We start from the raw sequence: 18383 nt of genomic DNA on the forward strand, positions 1-18383 counted from the left end.
CATCCCTGGTATAAAGTAAATGTGTGCTTACCTGATCTAAAACAGACAATTGGGATCTTCCTTCTCCTCATCCTACTCCCAATATCACAATTCTCAATTACATCAAATGGAATCTGTAATCCCAACAAGATTTGCCCCAAGCCAAAAGTCCATATCTTATGTGAATGATGGAGTTCACAGTTCCGAGAGATAGACGATTCCATAATGAAATTGTGGTCTGCGTCATGGCAGGCATGGCGTACTGGTGTGTTCACTGTGCAGACTCATTGGCATGATTGAGAGCAAACGTGAGAGGTCACGGGCCTACAGCAGGGTGTGGCCAAGTAAAAAATAAAAAATCTCCAAAAAATTGCTAGTTTTATTTAAATATAGCTAAAATATTTAAATATTGTCCCCTTGTTGACCAAGCCTGTTGTGATTGGCATAAAGAGGAGCGCTAAAACAACTACAATGAGAAAGTAGCTGAATTTGGCGACAAAATCCCCAAATTGGCAACACTGGTTAGCTGACCAAGCCTGTTGTGATTGGCATAAAGAGGAGCGCTTGAGCAAGTTAGTGAGCGCTACCATCTGTGTTGCCAAGTCCGCGGTTGTTTTTGATATTGTGGGTTGTAGTGACCGTAATAACGTAGGGCTGGACGATATGGCCAAAATTTATATCACAATATATTTCTTAATTTCGGTCAATACAATATAATTCTGATTTCGATATGAACACTATTAAAAAAGCCTCGTAAAAGCTGCCAAGAACGTCCACAACAGAAATCTGTGTATACAAACTTATGAAAAATGAATATGCCAAGTCTATGACACCTCATTTAAAACCATTTAATATTTTAGAAATTTTTTTTTTTTTTTTGTATTTAGCCTTCATACAAACAATAAATGTGAAATCACTGTCAAATAATTATCTTAGACTCACCTAATTAAAATTAATATCTTTAACTTCAAACTATAGGCTAATATACACAGTACTACCAGTCAAAAGTTTTTGAACAGTAAGATTTTTAATGTTTTTAAAGAATTCTCTTCTGCTCACCAAGCCTGCATTTATTTAATCCAAAATACAGCAAGAAAATTAACATTTTGAAATATTTTTACTATTTAAAATAACTGTATTATATTTGGAAATATTTTAAAATGTAATTTATTCCTGTGATTTCAAAGCTATATTTTTAGCGTAATTACTCTGATTACATGATCCTTCAGAAATCATTATTATATTCTGATGTACTGCTCAAAAATAATTTATTATTATGTTGAAAACAGCTGAGTAGAATTTTTTCAGGTTTCTTGATGAATAGAAAGTTCAGAAGAAGAACATTTATTTGAAATATAAATCTTTTGTAACATTATAAATGTCTTTATCCTCACTTTTGATCAATTTAAAGCATCTCTGCTAAATAAAAATTTCTATAATTTCTTTCCCAAAGAAAAAAAGAAAGGAAGTAATCATGCTGACTCAAAGCTTTTGAATGGAATAGTGTATAAAGTTACAAAAGCTTTATGTTTCAGATAAATGCTGATCTTTGGATCTTTCTATTCATCAAAGAATCCTGAAAAAAAAAAAAGTACTCAACTCTCTTAAATATTGATAATCAGCAAATCAGCATATTAGAATGATTTCTGAAGATCGTGTGACACTGAACACTGGAGTTATGATGCTGAAAATGTAGCTTTGATCACAGGAATAAACTACATTTTAAAATAAAAGTTATTTTAAATAGTAAAATTGTTTTTACAATTTAACTGTTTTTTTTCAGTACTTTGGATCAAATAAATGCAGGCTTGGTGAGCAGAAGAATTCTTTAAAAGAAAAACATTATACAAAAAAAAAAAAAAAACCATTTTAAAAACATTAAAATTCTTCCTGTTCAAAAACCTTTGACTGGTAGTGTAAACTGATTATTCTTATAGATCGAAAAAAATGTGTTTTAGTCAGTATTTAGAGTATGAAGAGTGCTCTTGAGTTGCTGCAGGAAAAAAAAGATTAAAAACCAACCAATTAAAAACCAACCAAAAAAGCATGTTGCTGGAGCCGGGCTTGAACGCAAACTGATTGTCTGCCAGCAGGAGGTGCTGTGAGAGTGGTAGACCCAGCGGTTTCTCCGGCTATAATCAAAGCAGCTCCACTTATGAATGCTGCTTAATTAACAGAGTACACACAAATAGCTGTACTTGCTAAAGCGTTTTTTCTGCCAGGCTGCGCTCCTGCTTTCATAACATTGTCCTCGGATACGGTTGCCCGCATATTTTCAATGTCTTCATAACTTCGAAGTCTTGTTTTAAATTCCACAAAAGTCAATTTATCATCTTTCTCGGTAACATGAATGGCAAATGGCTTAAATGTCTCTGGAAGTCCTTTCAGAACCATTGCTATTAAAAGTCCATCACTCAGATTCTCACCTGCGTTCCTCCTCAAAGCGGTGATTGCGGTCTCAGCCCTGATGACATAATCAGTAACACACTCACTGGCAGACTTTTGTAATGACGTTAGCTCTGTGTATAAGCTAATTACTCTAGGCTTTCCTTTGCCAGCATAATATTCCCGAAGAATCTTCAATGCTGCTCTTTCATCGTCTGCTGCTTCCCTCATAACCAGTGACAAACTTTTGTCATCCAGGAACTGTATCAGCTCTGCATAGCTCATCACCTTACCCATCTCAATAAAAGAATCTTCCTCGTCTTCCTCAAAAGACTCGCTTAAAATAGTCTCTTTCAGTCCTTGCAAATAAAGATGGCCCAAAAACTTTGTCTCCCATAGCTCATGGTTTTTCTCATCTCCATCAAAGACTAAACGAGACCAGCGGCTTGTCACGGTTTCTTTTTCTCTTCTTCTCATGTTGAAAGCTATATCAGTCGCGACTTTTACCCAGCGTCTTAACACTCAAAACGTTTTCTACTCTGCTCTGGGCCCATAACCTGTTAACAGAGTACGCTAAATAACTGATGAGAAGATACGTCTTTACCAACCGCACAGTCGCTCTGACTGGCGCATTTTCATTCAAACAGAAAAAACACGTGCATTCATTCAGTCACTGATTAGGTCACATGAAATCTCACAGTGTGACCGGATTGCCTGTCCCAAATAGAAAAAAACAAAAAGAAATACAAATGAGAGCATACTATTTATTTATGTCAACACAGATAAAATGAAAATGCCATTGAAACTTTTCTGAAAACAGTCGGTTCCCTTCAAATACACATTCATATAAAAACAGCCGCGCCGCACTTTGAATTTGAAATGTCTAGTGCTCAAGTTTATTCAACGAAGTCAAATCCCACAAATAAATCGATGTATGGGAAACACTGGTATATCGAAATATCGGAAATGTGTTTAAAAACCATATCACCGTTATTGAAAAATAAAAATATCGTGATACATATTGATATTTAATTATTGTCCAGCCCTACAATAACGTCATATTTAGGCACTGGAATGCGAATTTACCAAGGGAACCCAGAGTAAAAGATTATATTTTACACACTTTATTTTTAGAGGGGGACCACCCTCAAAACAGATTGGGCTAGCTTTGAGTAGCAATTGGGCGGGTTTTGTTGTGACAAACTGGCAACCCTAGGATGCACTTTTACATAAAACAAAAATATAGTGCTCCAATCAGTTCTTAAAATAATGACATAAAAACATTTTGTTTAACATTTATACAAGCGAATCGTACCGACAGCTTTAACAAGTTTAGCTATTAAACTGTAAACACTTAACAAAACAATAATGGTGGATACACTAGCCGAGTGCTAACGTGATTAACTCATGAAACAATACAGTTTGAAAACCAAAATATGTCTACTGTAATGTCTGAAGAACAACGGACAAAAGACGCTCCTTGTCTTAACCTTTAATTATATTGCAGAACAGATGTATGGCATGCGCACCAGCCTAACTAACTTGTCTCTGTCTAACGGGTCTTTTACTCCCTGCAATAACACTATAACTACATAAACAGCACTTTCTCAATGATTATAAAGTCTGTGCGCTACTCTACATTCTGTATTATTAAACAAAGTAATTAGAACAACGACAGTCTAATAGACACATTATTAGGAAATAGTATGTTCACAGTGAATTATCAGAACTATTTCAGTAAAACAGTAATATCATGATTTACTTGGAAACCTAAATCTGCACTAGGTAAACATCACATATTAGCACAAAAATAAATAAATAAATAAAATCTAGATATTTTGAGCACTCAGTTGAAAATGTTCACATAACGTATCAATCGTACTTACAGGCTGTGGTTCGGAGATGCTTGTTGGTCCAAATAAAGAAGATTAGAAGGCAACGAAGATAAAAGGCAAGATTAGAGAAGCAGTCCTCATTAAAATGATGAGCACAACAAAAGGCTCAAACTGTATTGCTGTGGTATCGTGGAACACAGCATCTTCTCGACACAGAGAGGTGTATTTCGTGGGCAGGCGGGATTATGCTAATGTGTTACCCAGTGACGTATACCAGTAACAGGCAAAAGATTCGAAAATATAACAACTCGTTAAGGCCATTCTGAGTTTTTCCTTTGAGAGACAATAGCTTTATTTAAAATGCACTTTTTTTGATTAACAGCTTTGCAGACTGTTCCCAAGCGGGTTAGCGGGGCCTAATGATTAGAGAGTCGGACTCGTAAACCCAAAGGTTGCGGGTTCGAGTCTCGTACCGGCAGGAATTGTGGGTGGGTGTTATGAGTTGTGAATGTACAGCGCTCTCTCCCACCTTCAATACCACGACTGAGGTGCCCTTGAGCCCCCAACTGCTCCCTGGGTGCCACAGCAAAAAATGGCTGCTCACTGGTCCGGGTGTGTGTTCACAGTGTGTGTGTGCAATTTGGATGGGATAAATGCAGAGCATTAATTCCGAGTATGGGTCACCATACTTGGCCACGTCACTTCGCTTTTTTTTCACAGATAGCTACCTTACAAACTACAAAAGAGATATTTTTCAAAAACCCATATGACCCGATCTTTAAAAACTACTTAATTACAGTAACTTAGTTGTATTTAATTTCCTCCACCACTGACACCACCCCCCCCCCCCCCCCCCACCAGTAACACACAAACAAACACTCCACTAAAGCTGGTCTTGCAGCCGCAGCCCTCAGCCCTCTATTCTCACAGGTCAATTCGGCCCATCAAACCCACATCTTTGCCTTTGCTCACACTGTTTTTCCTGCTGTCCAGCCCTAACTTTTACCCACCTCAGATTTGCTTAGCCTCACGGATACCTAACTGAGATCTTCTGCTGAAAAATATTCATAACTCATGCTCCCACTAACTTTATATTGACAGGTTTTCCTAAACTAACTCTGATTGCGAAGCCTCAGAGTTCAGTGTTCACTGGAGACTCAGTTACTCTGAGATGTGAGGGGATTCAGTCACAGTATGGATGGGAGTTTCTCTGGAGAAAAGACTCAAACCATGAATCTACTGAAGCTGCAACTAAAGTAATCAATCATGTGAGAATTTCTGATGGAGGAGAGTACAGCTGCAGAGCACGAAGAAAAGGATATTACACAGATTACAGTGCGCCAGTAATAGTGACAATATACGGCAAGTATATAATGCACATATAATTTAATGACACAGTAAGTGCAATAAGAGCTATAGAGAACAACATTTCAGTCTAATCTGATTTAGCATGTTTTTTACAATCAAGTAACTGTGGTCATACAACAAAAACTGTTCATTATTTTCATTCTGAATTGTTGTCATTGTGCAGAAAAACCAAAACCCACAGTGACCATTAAACCTGCTCGACATGTATTCAGAGGAGAGACAGTCACTCTCAGATGTGAAGGTGAAGGAGTCACTAGCTGGCGCTACAGATGGTATAAAGAAGGTTCATTCAGGTTTGACACTAAACTACAGGAACACACATTCATTCCATTTACTGAGTTTGACACAGGTAAATACTCCTGTCAAGGATCAGAGACAGAAGGATCACGCTGGTCACATGTGAGTGATGAAGTTACACTGACAGTATCAGGTGAGTGTGATCATCTCTTCATAAACACACAAACACAAGTTTAACATGCTATTAATGAGTGATTTCCCTATTTTAGATCCCAGAGCAGTTTTAAGTGTTTCACCACAGACGTGGTTGACTGAAGGAGATCCAGTGACTCTGATCTGTCAGGTTCACAGCTTCTCTGCAGGCTGGACATTCAGCTGGTTCACTTTAACTGTCTCAGCAAGTAAGATATGTGCTTCATGTGGTAATATCTGAATTAGCTGATTTCAGCTGAAGTCCAAAATAACATTTACTATTGAATACATTTTCTGGTTTTACAGAGAACAGCCGTCATTATCATCTACTCTCAGACTGGTGTGAGTCTGAATCTGGAGAGAAACATCATCCTGTTAATATCACTGTACACTGTGAGTCTGTGTTTCTGCATTTATTTACTTAAGTTTATTATCAAAGCATGAATAGAGTTGATTAAACAAGTGCATTAAACATGAGTGGACAAAAAACACTCAATGAGGAAGTGGCACTAAAATATAGTTTTATCAAACTTTGTTTGTTTGCTCTGTGTTTGTAGCTGGTGTGATTATGGAGAGCCCTGTTCACCCTTTGACTGAGGGAGATAATCTGATTTTACACTGTTTATATCAACATAAATCCTCATCAAAACTCAGAGCTGATTTCTATAAAGATGGATCACTCATCCAGAATCAAACTACAGAGATGACCATCACTACTTTCTCAAAGTCACATGAGGGTTTCTACTACTGCAAACATCCAAAGAGAGGAGAGTCACCCAAGAGCTGGATCTCAGTCAGAGGTGAGACTAAAAACTATAAACACAACTGAAACATTTCTGTACACTTTACAGCACTAATCTAAATGTTAAAACATATCTCAGCTTCCACAGACTCAAGATCTGATGGTCTCAATCCCATGATAACTGGAGTGACTGCCGGACTGACTGTTGCAGTTTTGATCATTGTCTTCTTGGTGCTGCTGTGGTGCTACAGAAACGTCAAAGGTTAAATTCATTTTCCATGTCACATTTGCAGACACAAGCACTGTTCCTAAACATTGTGAGCTTCCATCGTACAACAACAGCCTAAGATGGGTTTCTGGTCTTAAGTCTCCCAAACTGGTAAAGCTGTTATTTTGGCTGATTTTAGAAGGTTTCTGTTCAAAACAGAGGATCTAAAGGTGGTTTTTACAGCACTGCCATAGAAGAAACTTTTTTTTTTCTTAGTGTGAAGAACATTTTAAAAATATTAAGACCCTTTTTCCTCTATGAAAAGCTTATTGTGAACTGAAAAGTTTCTTTTAAAGTTAAAGTTTAGTCCTGGATCCACAGATGCCAATGAAGATATTTTATGTTTGACTAGGTGGCAGATCTCGGTCTCCCTCTACTGTCAGTTAACAGCAGAACAACAGTCAGTCAGACAGTTTTTACTCATTACCCACAACTTAATAACCATAAAACTTTACAAGCTCAGGTGGAAGGAAGTCAGAGATAACATTTAAATAACAAAAATATCAACAACAACATTTTTTTAACTTGTTTGAAGTTAAATATACTGTACCAGCATCTGGGTAAAAAAATAAAAATAATAATAAAAACATTTTAGATTTTGAGATATATATTATATACACATATGTGTATATAATATATATATAAACTGTGTATATGTATTTGGCGAGCAACATTCCAATCAACCAATCAGAATTGAGATATAAATTTTCAGGAAATATCTGTTTTAGGCTTAAAATCAAGGTTAGGTGCTTCTACACCCTTGTTAATCAGCTATCATTTCCCACTGATTTTAGGAATAAATTATGGGTAGGGTTAGATTTAGGGGTAGGGATTGGGTTAAGTCTATATTTTTGGACAATAATGTTGATCCAGGAACATGTCTTACTTGGCAAAATCACGGTAACCATATATATTTGGACACTGACACAATTTGGACACATAATTTCAGCTCTGTATGCCCCAGTACACTGTAAAAAATGATTCACTTTATTTACTCAATAAAATTGTTTAAAATTGTATATCCTATATTATTAAGTAAATTTAACACATTAGAATTAATTAGAAATAATCAAATTAGATGCTTACAAGCAACCATTCAAAATGATTAGAAGAACATGAAAAAATTAAGTAAAATTTACACAAAAATATTGATTTCATTGAGAAAAAAAACGGAAAAAAAACCCCACTATGCTAAAGAATACTATGTTATACATGCCAGTCCAGTAGTTGGCGATCATGAAACACCCTGTGAAAACATTATATGTATGCACATGACGTCAACTTTTTTTACAAATTCACATTTTTGTTGCTTACATAGATATTATACAGGCATAATGTTCAGAAGTTTGTGTCTTCAGTCCCCTCAAAACATAGTTATTGAAGACACCTAAAGTTCACAAACAGAATCACTGAAGGAGAAAAGGGTAAATTTATAGGGTTTACCATTATAGTGGTCATTGTTTGCTTTAGTTGGGCTCTTGACCCTTGACTTTTTAATATCACATTTTGTATGGTTGTTGTAACTGAATTATAACAGCTAGATATGCCAAGAGTAAAGCTGTTCAGGTGGTGTTGGTTATGATTTTACATAATCATTGTTTGGCCTGAGTGTTATAAATAGAACCTGTTCTCTGAGTTAAATTAATATTCAATATAGCAGCCCCTGTAATTCAACAATAGAAGACCTGAAATCTCCTGTTAAATCCAGAGTTTAAGAATTCTGATTAAGAAAAAAAATTGTAGTGGGGAAGGGAAACCTTCTTTTAGACACACAGTGACATCAAGAACCAGCGTATGAATCTCAAGAATGGTGACGAACAGCATATTCAGATTAACAGATGAACTGTAAGCATCACAAAACAAGCTACTAAAAATTGCATAAAAAAGTAAAAAATAAAAGAAAATATTAAGAATAAATCTTAAGACAATTAATCTCATAATTTATTCATGCCGCAAAGCATGATGGGAGCCATAAATGAGTTTTGATTGGTGGCACCCAGAATGCAGTGCAACATGCTTTTTGATGGTCACCATTGTTGAGGTTCTCAGCCTGATTCTTGATGTCTGTTGCCTAAATGAAATAATTTTTCTTTTTTTTTTTAAATGTTTTGAAACATTTGCTTCTTAGAATATCTCTGATTATGCTGAAAACTTATACTGTAATGCTTATACTGTACAGACAAAGGACGTCTGTTGTTGATAAGACACAACCAACTCAGAAATCCAGATCAAACGATGTCAAAACAAACAACACCAGATGATCTTATTCTTTATTGGCTTGTCTAACTGCTGTAATCACAATTACAGCAATCAAAAAAAAAAATGTTTAAAAGTTTAAGGGTCAAGAGCCCAACTAAAGCAAACACTGACCACCGTAATGGTAACCAAAATGTAGATTATGCTCCTTCAGTGATTCTGTTTGTTAACATCAGTGTCTTCAATAACTCTGTTTTGGGGGCTTGAAAACACAAGCTTTGTGAACACTATGGCTGTATCATCTCCATGTAAGCAACAAAAACATGAATTTGTGAATTATATTTTTTGCGCTGTGTTTTCTTAATCGCTAACTACTGGCCTGGTATGCATAACATATTATTCCTTAGCATAGTGATTTGGTTTTTCTTTCTCAAAGAAATGTTTTTTGTTTTTTTTTTGTTTTGTTTAAACTTTACTTATTTTTTGTGCTATTTGACTCATTTTGAATGGTTAATTTCTAAGCATCTCATTTGATTAATTCTAATGAATTCTTATGTGTTAAATTTAATTAATAATATTGCTTGTAATCTGTTGCCACAATTTTATTAAGTAAATATAGTGTATAATTTTTAACAATGTACACCAACTACGCACACATTTCCTATCATGTATGCCTATGAAAGACGATCGAACCAATCAGAGTAGGTATGGGGCAGGTTAACATGTGCAACCCCTCCTCTATATGCAGGCTGCAGCCAGATGCTTCTCGTTTTTTGTCCAACAAAACCAATATTTTTGTATACATTTTACTTATTTTTTTCATGTTATTTTACTCATTTTGAATAACTGCTTGTAAGCATCTCATTTGATTAATTCTAATTAATTCTAATGTGTTAAATGTCATTAATAATATTGCTTGTAATCTGTTGCCACAATTTTTTATTGAGTAAATATAGAGTATCACTTTTTACAGTGTATAAAATTAAAATGAAACAATCAAGATGAAATTGAAGTGCAGACTTTAATCTTTAATTCAATGGGTTGAACAAAAATATAATAATCTTAGGAATTACAAACATTTTTATACACAGTCCCCCATTTTCAGGGGCTCAAATGTAAATGTTCATTTTTGATATTTTGTTGAGAATCCTTTGCAGGCAATTACTGCCTTAAACCTGGAACTCATGGATATCACCAGAGACTGGGTTTCCTCCTTTGTGATGCTTTGCCAGGCCTTTACTGCAGCTGAGTTCAGTTGTTGTTTGTGGGTCTTTCTGCTTTTAGTTTTGTATTCAGCAAGTGAAATGCAGCTCAATCGGGCTGGATTCAGGAGATTGACTTGCCCATTGCAGAATATTCCGCTTTTATTTTATTTTATTTTTTTGCAAAGTCTAATCTGGCCTTGTTTGTAGCTTGTGGTGAACCCTCTGTATTTCCTCTGGTGAAGTCTTCTCTTGATTGTAAACTTTGACAGTGACACATCTGCCTCCTGGAGAGTGTCCTTCTCTTGGCTGGATGTTGTGAAAGGGTTTTTCTTTACCATGGAGAGGATTCTCCGATCATGCTGTTGTCCTCCGTGGATGCCCAGGCCTTTTATGTTGCTGAGCTCACTAGTACGTTCTTTTTTTTCCCTCAGAATGTACCAAACTAATGATTTAGCCACTCCTGATGTTCCTGCTATCTCTCTGTTGGATTTTTTTTAACAAATCCACAGGAACACTCTCTGTTTTCCTGTGGCTCAGTGGTAGAGCATTGTGTTAGCAGCACAACATGTTGTGGGTTCAATTCCCAGGGAACACACATACTGATAAAAAGAAAATGTACAGGTGCTGGTCATATAATTAGAATATCATCAAAAAGTTGATTTATTTCACTAATTCCATTCAAAAAGTGAAACTTGTATATTATATTCATTCATTACACCACAGACTGATATATTTCAAATGTTTATTTCTTTTAATTTTGATGATTATAACTGACAACTAAGGAAAATCCCAAATCCAGTATCTCAGAAAATTAGAATATTACTTAAGACCAATACAAAGAAAGGATTTTTAGAAATCTTGGCCGAATGAAAAGTATGAACATGAAAAGTATGAGCATGTACAACACTCAATACTTAGTTGGGGCTCCTTTTGCCTGAATTACTGCAGCAATGCGGCGTGGCATGGAGTCGATCAGTCTGTGGCACTGCTCAGGTGTTATGAGAGCCCAGGTTGCTCTGATAGTGAGAAGGGTCTGGCTGCAGACTTGCACTTGCATTCTCAGACTTGCACTCTCAGACACTTGCGCTTCCGCTAGTGACATCATTAACAGTCTTTTTTTATTTCGTATTTTGTTCCATTTGTTGATTACTTTTTGTTTGAATCTCTCAACATTTTACAACAGTAGCCAGGTGTTGAAGACAAGAAAAAAGAAACTAAATTACGAAGTCACTTGCAATCGCCACTTGCACTCTCAGCTACCTGCGACGTCACTTGCAGTCAACACAAATCATGCGTGTTGCCAATGGAGACAAGAAGCTGTGGTGATTAAACGATTAAAACTAATTTAGTAACGTTACGTACAGGGTCCTGCAAGAAAAAGACAAGACCTGCAAATCCGCGGCCACAGAACAGCAGAATATGAATGCAGTGCGCAAAGTCTCTCGCTAAACGTTTTCCTCCCGTAGAAAAAACAAACACTTAATATGACAGCGTCTTGTCTTCATTGGCAACACGCTGTCATATTGGCAACACGCATGATTTGTGTCGACTGCAAGTGATGTCGCAGGTAGCTGAGAGTGCAAGTGGCGATTGCAAGTGACTTCGTAATTTAGTTTCTTTTTTCTTGTCTTCAACACCTGGCTGCTGTTGTAAAATGTTGAGAGATTCAAACAAAAAATAATAATTAAATAGAACAAAATATAAAATAAAGACTGCAAGTGATGTCACTAGCGGAAGCGGAAGTGTCTGAGAGTGCAAGTCTGAGAATGCAAGTCTGAGAGTGCAAGTGCAATCTGCAGCCAGACCCTCTTGCTGATAGTGGCCTTCAGCTCTTCTGCATTCTTGGGTCTGGCATATCGCATCTTCCTCTTCACAATACCCCATAGATTTTCAGGGTGCTATCCCTATTGCTTGTACACTTTCTTTCTACCACATCTTTTCCTTCCCTTCACCTCTCTATTAATGTGCTTGGACACAGAGCTCTGTGAACAGCCAGCCTCTTTTGCAATAACCTTTTGTGTCTTGCCCTCCTTGTGCAAGGTGTCAATGGTCGTCTTTTGGACAACTGTCAAGTCAAGTCAGCAGTCTTCCCCATGATTGTGTAGCCTACAGAACTAGACTGAGAGACCATTTAAAGGCCTTTGCAGGTGATTTGAGTTAATTAGCTGATTAGAGTCTGGCACCAGGTGTCTTCAATATTGAACCTTTTCAAATTCTAATTTTCTGAGATACTGAATTTGGGATTTTCCTTAGTTGTCAGTTATAATCATCAAAATTAAAATAAAAGAAATAAACATTTGAAATATATCAGTCTGTGTGTAATGAATGAATATAATATACAAGTTTCACTTTTTGAATGGAATTAGTGAAATAGATCAACCTTTTGATGATATTCTAATTATATGACCAGCACCTGTATAGCCTGAATGCACTGTAAGTCGCTTTGGATAAAAAGCATCTGCTAAATGCGTAAATGTAAGTATTTTGATTTTGAAGCCTATCAGTACAAGGTCCTGCCCTCTGGGCTGACCCTGTTGTCCCGTGTCTTCACATAAGTTGCTGAGGCAGTCCTTGTTCCCCTGAGAGAACAGGGCATCCACATTCTCAACTACCTTGACAACTGGCTCATACTAGCTCAGTCTCAGGATCAGTTGCACACAGGGACTTGGTGCTTTCGCACCTCAGTCGATTGGGCCTTCAGGTCAACTGGGAAAAGAGCAAAGTCACCTTGGAGAGGATCTCTGTTCTCGCTATGGAGTTGGATTCAGTTGAGCACGCCTTATGCAAAGAAGTGCTCAGTCGGTGTTGAACTGCCTGAATATGTTAATGGAAAGGATGGCAGTCCCACTGAAATGGTTTCAGAGGCTCCTGGGGCATATGGCAGCTGCAGAAGCAGTCACGCAGCTGGGGCTGCTTCATATGAGACCGCTTTAACACTGGCTCCATGTCCGAGTCATGAGGTGGGCGTGGCTATGCGGCACTCACCAGGTCCAAGTCACACCGGCCTGCCACCAAACCTTAACCCCGTGGTCATACCTTGTGTTTCTCTGGGCAGGAGTGCCCCTGGTACATGTCTCCAGGCATGCTGTGGTTAACATGAATGCCTCTACCACCGGCTGGGGGGCCACGTTCGATGAGCTTGCAGTGTCAGGGGTTTGGACGGGCCCCCAACTGCACTGGCACATCAATTGCTGGCAGTACACCTGGCCTTGATCCATCTCAAAGGGCGCTTACGAGGCAAGCACGTACTGGTCTATACGGACAACACTGCGACCATTGTGTACAACAACTGACAAGGCGTTCTACACTCCCGTCGCATGTTGCAGCTCACCCGACACCTCCTCCTCTGGAGTCAGAAGCATCTGAGGTCACTTTGTGCATATTTACATTCCTGGTCTGCTTACCCAGGGAGCTGACGAGCGGTCATGAGCTGCACTCCCAGGAAAATAGAAACTCCATCCTCAGATGGACAGCTGATTTGGAGTTGCTCAGGTAGACCTGTTTGCCTCTGCAAAAACCTCTCACTGCCAGTTATTCTACTCCCTGACCGACAGAACACTTGGCATGGATGCACTGGCACACAGCTGGCTGCGGGGCCTTCGCAAATATGTGTTTCCCCCAGACACTGTGCAAGATCAGGGAGGACGAGGAGCAGGTCCTGCTTGTGGTGCCTTACAGGTCCACTCGGACTTGATTCCAGGAATTGATGCTCCTTGTGACTGCCCCTCCTCGGCAGATTCCTCTGAGAAAGGATCTACTGACTCAGAGACGGGGCTCCCTGTGGCACTTGCATCCAGACCTCTGGAAACTTCATGTCTGGTCCCTGGATGGGACGTGGAGGTTCTAGGTGACCTACCCCAAGAGGTAGCTGACACCATCACTTCGGCGAGAGCACTGTCTATGAGACACACTTACGACTAGAAGTGGAGCCTGTTCATCGAGTAGTGTTCTTCTCAACAAAGAAGACCCTCAAAAATGTCTTTCCCTCCACACTTAAAGTCTACGTGGCTGCGCTTGCTGCCAACCATGACCCCTTGGAAGGGAAGTCAGTGGGGAGGTATGACCTGATCATCAGGTTCCTTAAGGGGAGCGAGAAGGCTAAATCCTCCAAGGCCCCCCTCTATACCCTCTTGGAACCTGTCTCTAGTGCTCAGAGAACTACAGCAAGGCCCATTTGAGCCTTTGCAGACAGTCGAGCTGCAGTTTCTGTCAATGAAAACTCTGCTTCTGCTTGCATTGGCCTCTATCAAGAGGGTAGGGGACCTGCACACATTTTTGGTCAACGATTCGTGCCTAGAGTTTGGGCCGGCTGACTACCAGGTAATCCTGAGGCCCCCGCCCAGCTATGTACCCAAGGTTCCCACTACTCCTTTCAGCGATCAGGTGTTGAGCCCGCAAGTGCTGCCCCGGAGAAGGCAGACCCAGCCCTAGCTTTGCTTTGTCCCGTCCGAGCATTGAGATGCTACGTAGACAGGACGCAAAGCTTCAGGACATCAAACCAGCTCTTTGTCTATCAGAGGACTGCAGAAGGGGATTGCCGTCTCTAAGCAGACCCAGCTAGAATTTTTTTGTTCTAAAAATGTTCTAAGAACATTACCATGCATTGTTCTAACAATGTTTTTAGCGGGTAGTTTTATTTTTGTTCCCAGAACGTTCTCTCAAAAGATAGGATAACGTTCTCTAAAAACATTCTAAAAATGTTTATTAACCCTCTGGAGTCTAAGGGTATTTTTGGGGCCTGGAGAAGTTTTGTCATGCCCTGACATTTGTGCTTTTTTGAGTTTCTTATAAACATCTAAATGGCTAAAGTCTAATCTCACTGTAATCAGCACAAACTAGGCTATAATAATATGTGAGCAGCATGTATGTACATTATTGTGTTTTTGAGAAAAAAAATGTTATGCGTGGTTAGTGAAAAAATAAAAAAATTAAATCACTTGAAGAAGGCAATAAAACACATACAGAAAATTGGTTCCCGGGACTTTTGAGAACTGGAGCTTTGTAGCCTAGAATTTTTTTTTTTTCTAAATGATGTGAAAATCATCTTGTTTACATAATGAGCTTCAAACAATATATTGATTTAAATTTTCTAAGACACTTTTTGTTGGTAAAAGTCATATGCGAGTAGGCGTCAACTATCATGAATTCACACCTGAGAAGACAAAGGCCTGCATAATGAGCTGCATAATGAGCCATTCAGTCAGCTGTGTCCCTGAGAGGGATGAGTTACAAGAAAGAATGTGAGGACAAAATAAATGTATATAATTTTATGTTTGTACTTTATTTAGAATATATTTAATTGTCCCACAACATAATTTAATATTCACTTGTGAGTGCAGTTAAACAGTTTATTAGAAACAATCAAAGCTGACTTTCAAACTGAATTTTTTGCATCATTACTCCAGTCACACAATCCTTCAGAAATCCTTTTAACAATCTTATTTTCTACAAAAAAAAAACATTTATTGTTATTATTATTATTATTATTATTATTATTATTATTAATGTTGAAAAGAGCTGAGAATATTTTTTTTTCAGTTTTTTTAGGGGGGATAAATTGAAAGAACAGCAATGTTTGTTTTTGTTTTTTCATTTGTTACAGTTACATTTATTGTTACATATATATTATTACATCAAGCTTTTGAATGGTATAGTAGTGTATATTGTTATTGAAACTTCATAATATTTCACTTGATTATACATTTAGTCAGGAATTATAGTTTGGAAAAAGTCTTTGGAAAAAGTCTAACTAGTAAAATGCTTACACGTTATGCGAAAACTAGTACAAGTATATAAATAAATAAAAAGAGACTTACTCATGTTTATGATCTTTGCTGAATAAAGTGCTTCATTCTTTTTTTCTGAGGAAATCCAAATCTCAAATCCTCAACCACATCACATCTTTTTGGGGTGAATTATGTCTTATTCCTCTCATCGCGAAGCAAACAGTAAAATAAAAAAAACTTGAAGAACAATCTCGCTGCGTTGTCTTCTGTTGTGTGGGCGTATTCAAAAGCCGCGCGCTTCAGTGAAACATTTGAATGTCAATAGCGCGCTCGGCGCGGGGGCGTGGTCGCAGTAGAAGATAATGAAGGGAGACGTGAAAGACGGACATCGCGTTGTTTTCATATGGATTACTTTATCACAGAATATTTGTTTTCGGCAGCACTTGTTTAGTTTAAAAGTAGACATGTCAGGCTTTCTATAGATATCTCTCTCATGTCTCTGTGTTGAGTATTCACTGAATTACAGTTCATTTTAATGACGCATTTGTAACTGAAGATCAGCGCAGACAAAGGCTGCAGACAGCACTCCTTGTTTGTTATCTTTATTTTATAAGTGCACAAAGTTTTGTTGTTATTATGTCTGTATACAAAAAAAGTAGACCCTTTACAGATTCGATTGATGTATTTCTCTTATCTGTACGATCAAAACTGAAAGTGTAATTTAAGTTCTTTTCAGGGTTATCAGGAGAAAATACCCCAAAACGCGTATACGCGTTAATCGACTTCAGAGGGTTAATAACATTATTAGAACATAATCCTCTAACATTCTAATAAAGATTTAAGCAGAGGTTTAGATGTTGATGTTGATGTCTGTTTAAAAGTAATAATTTGGTTTGATGTCACCATAATGGTGGTCAGTGTTGGCTTTAGTTGTGCAATTTGACACTTAACTTGTCAGTGTTGTTCTTTAGCTGCTATAATCTTTATTATGGCCAAAACAGCAAGAGAACATGTGGTTAGATGATGCTGGTTGCTTGCTGATGATTAATACATCACCACATATGTGTTCTGATTATCTGGTTTCACCCAATCTAATGTATGGTGTTAGTTGCATATCATTTATTCAAGTGACTCAATGGGTCCACAGCATGAGACACAGCTAAATTTAAAGCAGATAATTTCAAGGATTAGAGAATAGGAGAAGAAAAAAAAAACTCTGTCACACAAACATCAAGATTCAGTGTATGAACCTGAACAATGCTGGCATGCTTCATGATGCAATGTATTCTGGGTACATAATGGAAAACTCATCCATGGCACCCAGAATGCATTGCAACATGAAGCATGTCACCATTGTTGATATTCATACAATAATTCTTGAGGTCTCTGTGTGTCTAAGCATTCTGTGGTTCAAAGTGGTTCATGAACAGCGTAATTAAAAAAGAGAGACAAAAATACATATGATATAAATCTGCAGGATCTTATGCATTGCAACACATTTGCTATAGCCACTAATATTAAACTAATAACATAGATTAGACTCCAGATAAAACCAGCTGATCATTACATAATGAAATTTTTAACACCAGCAAATAAAAAAAAGTCACCTGATGACATTTTTCTCTCACTGTTTTTTGCCATAACAAATATAGTTACAGCAGTTAAACAAAAAGTAACATTGAAAAGACTCATACTGCCTAAGTACTGATCACCATAATGGTGACATAAAACTAAACTATTTTTTTCAATAAACCATCAACACCTCTGTTAATCTCAATAAGAACTTTTTTTACATTTATGACAGAAATAAAGTCAATCTTGTTTATAATAAGTGAAGCTGGTAATACTGTTTTTGGAGTTATTTATGCTGGAGTTTGACATCAAACAATGGTTGGGTTTTCACTTTCAACCAACATATGACTTCTGAGCAATGTAGGTCCACATCTAGTGTAATGGAAAGCTTTATTAGAATGTTAGAGGATAATGTTCTAACAATGTTATCAATAGACATGTTTAGGATGTTTTTAGAGAATGTTATCCTACCTTTTAGCAGAACATTCTAGGAACTAAAATAAAACTGCTGCTGAAAACATTCCCAGAACATGAAAATTTTCTAGGTGGGGAGGATGGCCCACTACATAGTGGATGCCATGACCTTGACTTATCAGGAAAGACAACCCCAAACACACTCTCTAGACAACACACCACACATAGAAGTGTTGCATTCTCCTGGGCGCTAGCTCCTGCAAC

General features: G+C 37.6%; 1 protein-coding gene and 1 long non-coding RNA gene across 2 annotated transcripts in view; both read left to right on the plus strand.

Moving 5' to 3' along the window:
* Positions 1–5735: 5735 nt before the first annotated feature.
* LOC122139778 lies at positions 5736–6205 on the plus strand. Its single transcript, XR_006156524.1, has 2 exons — positions 5736–5997; positions 6074–6205. It is a non-coding gene; the product is annotated as an uncharacterized LOC122139778 (long non-coding RNA).
* Positions 6206–6559: 354 nt separating this feature from the next.
* LOC122139857 overlaps positions 6560–18383 on the plus strand; it is a 59465-nt gene continuing 47641 nt past the window's right edge. Inside the window, exons 1-2 of the mRNA XM_042740028.1 lie at positions 6560–6796; positions 6878–7000. Of these exons, the coding sequence (XP_042595962.1) occupies positions 6565–6796; positions 6878–7000 (355 nt within the window). The 5' untranslated portion in view covers positions 6560–6564. The remainder of the gene's footprint in view (positions 6797–6877; positions 7001–18383) is intronic.

This window comes from Cyprinus carpio, chromosome B15 (assembly GCF_018340385.1).
Source record: "Cyprinus carpio isolate SPL01 chromosome B15, ASM1834038v1, whole genome shotgun sequence".
NCBI lineage: Eukaryota > Metazoa > Chordata > Actinopteri > Cypriniformes > Cyprinidae > Cyprinus > Cyprinus carpio.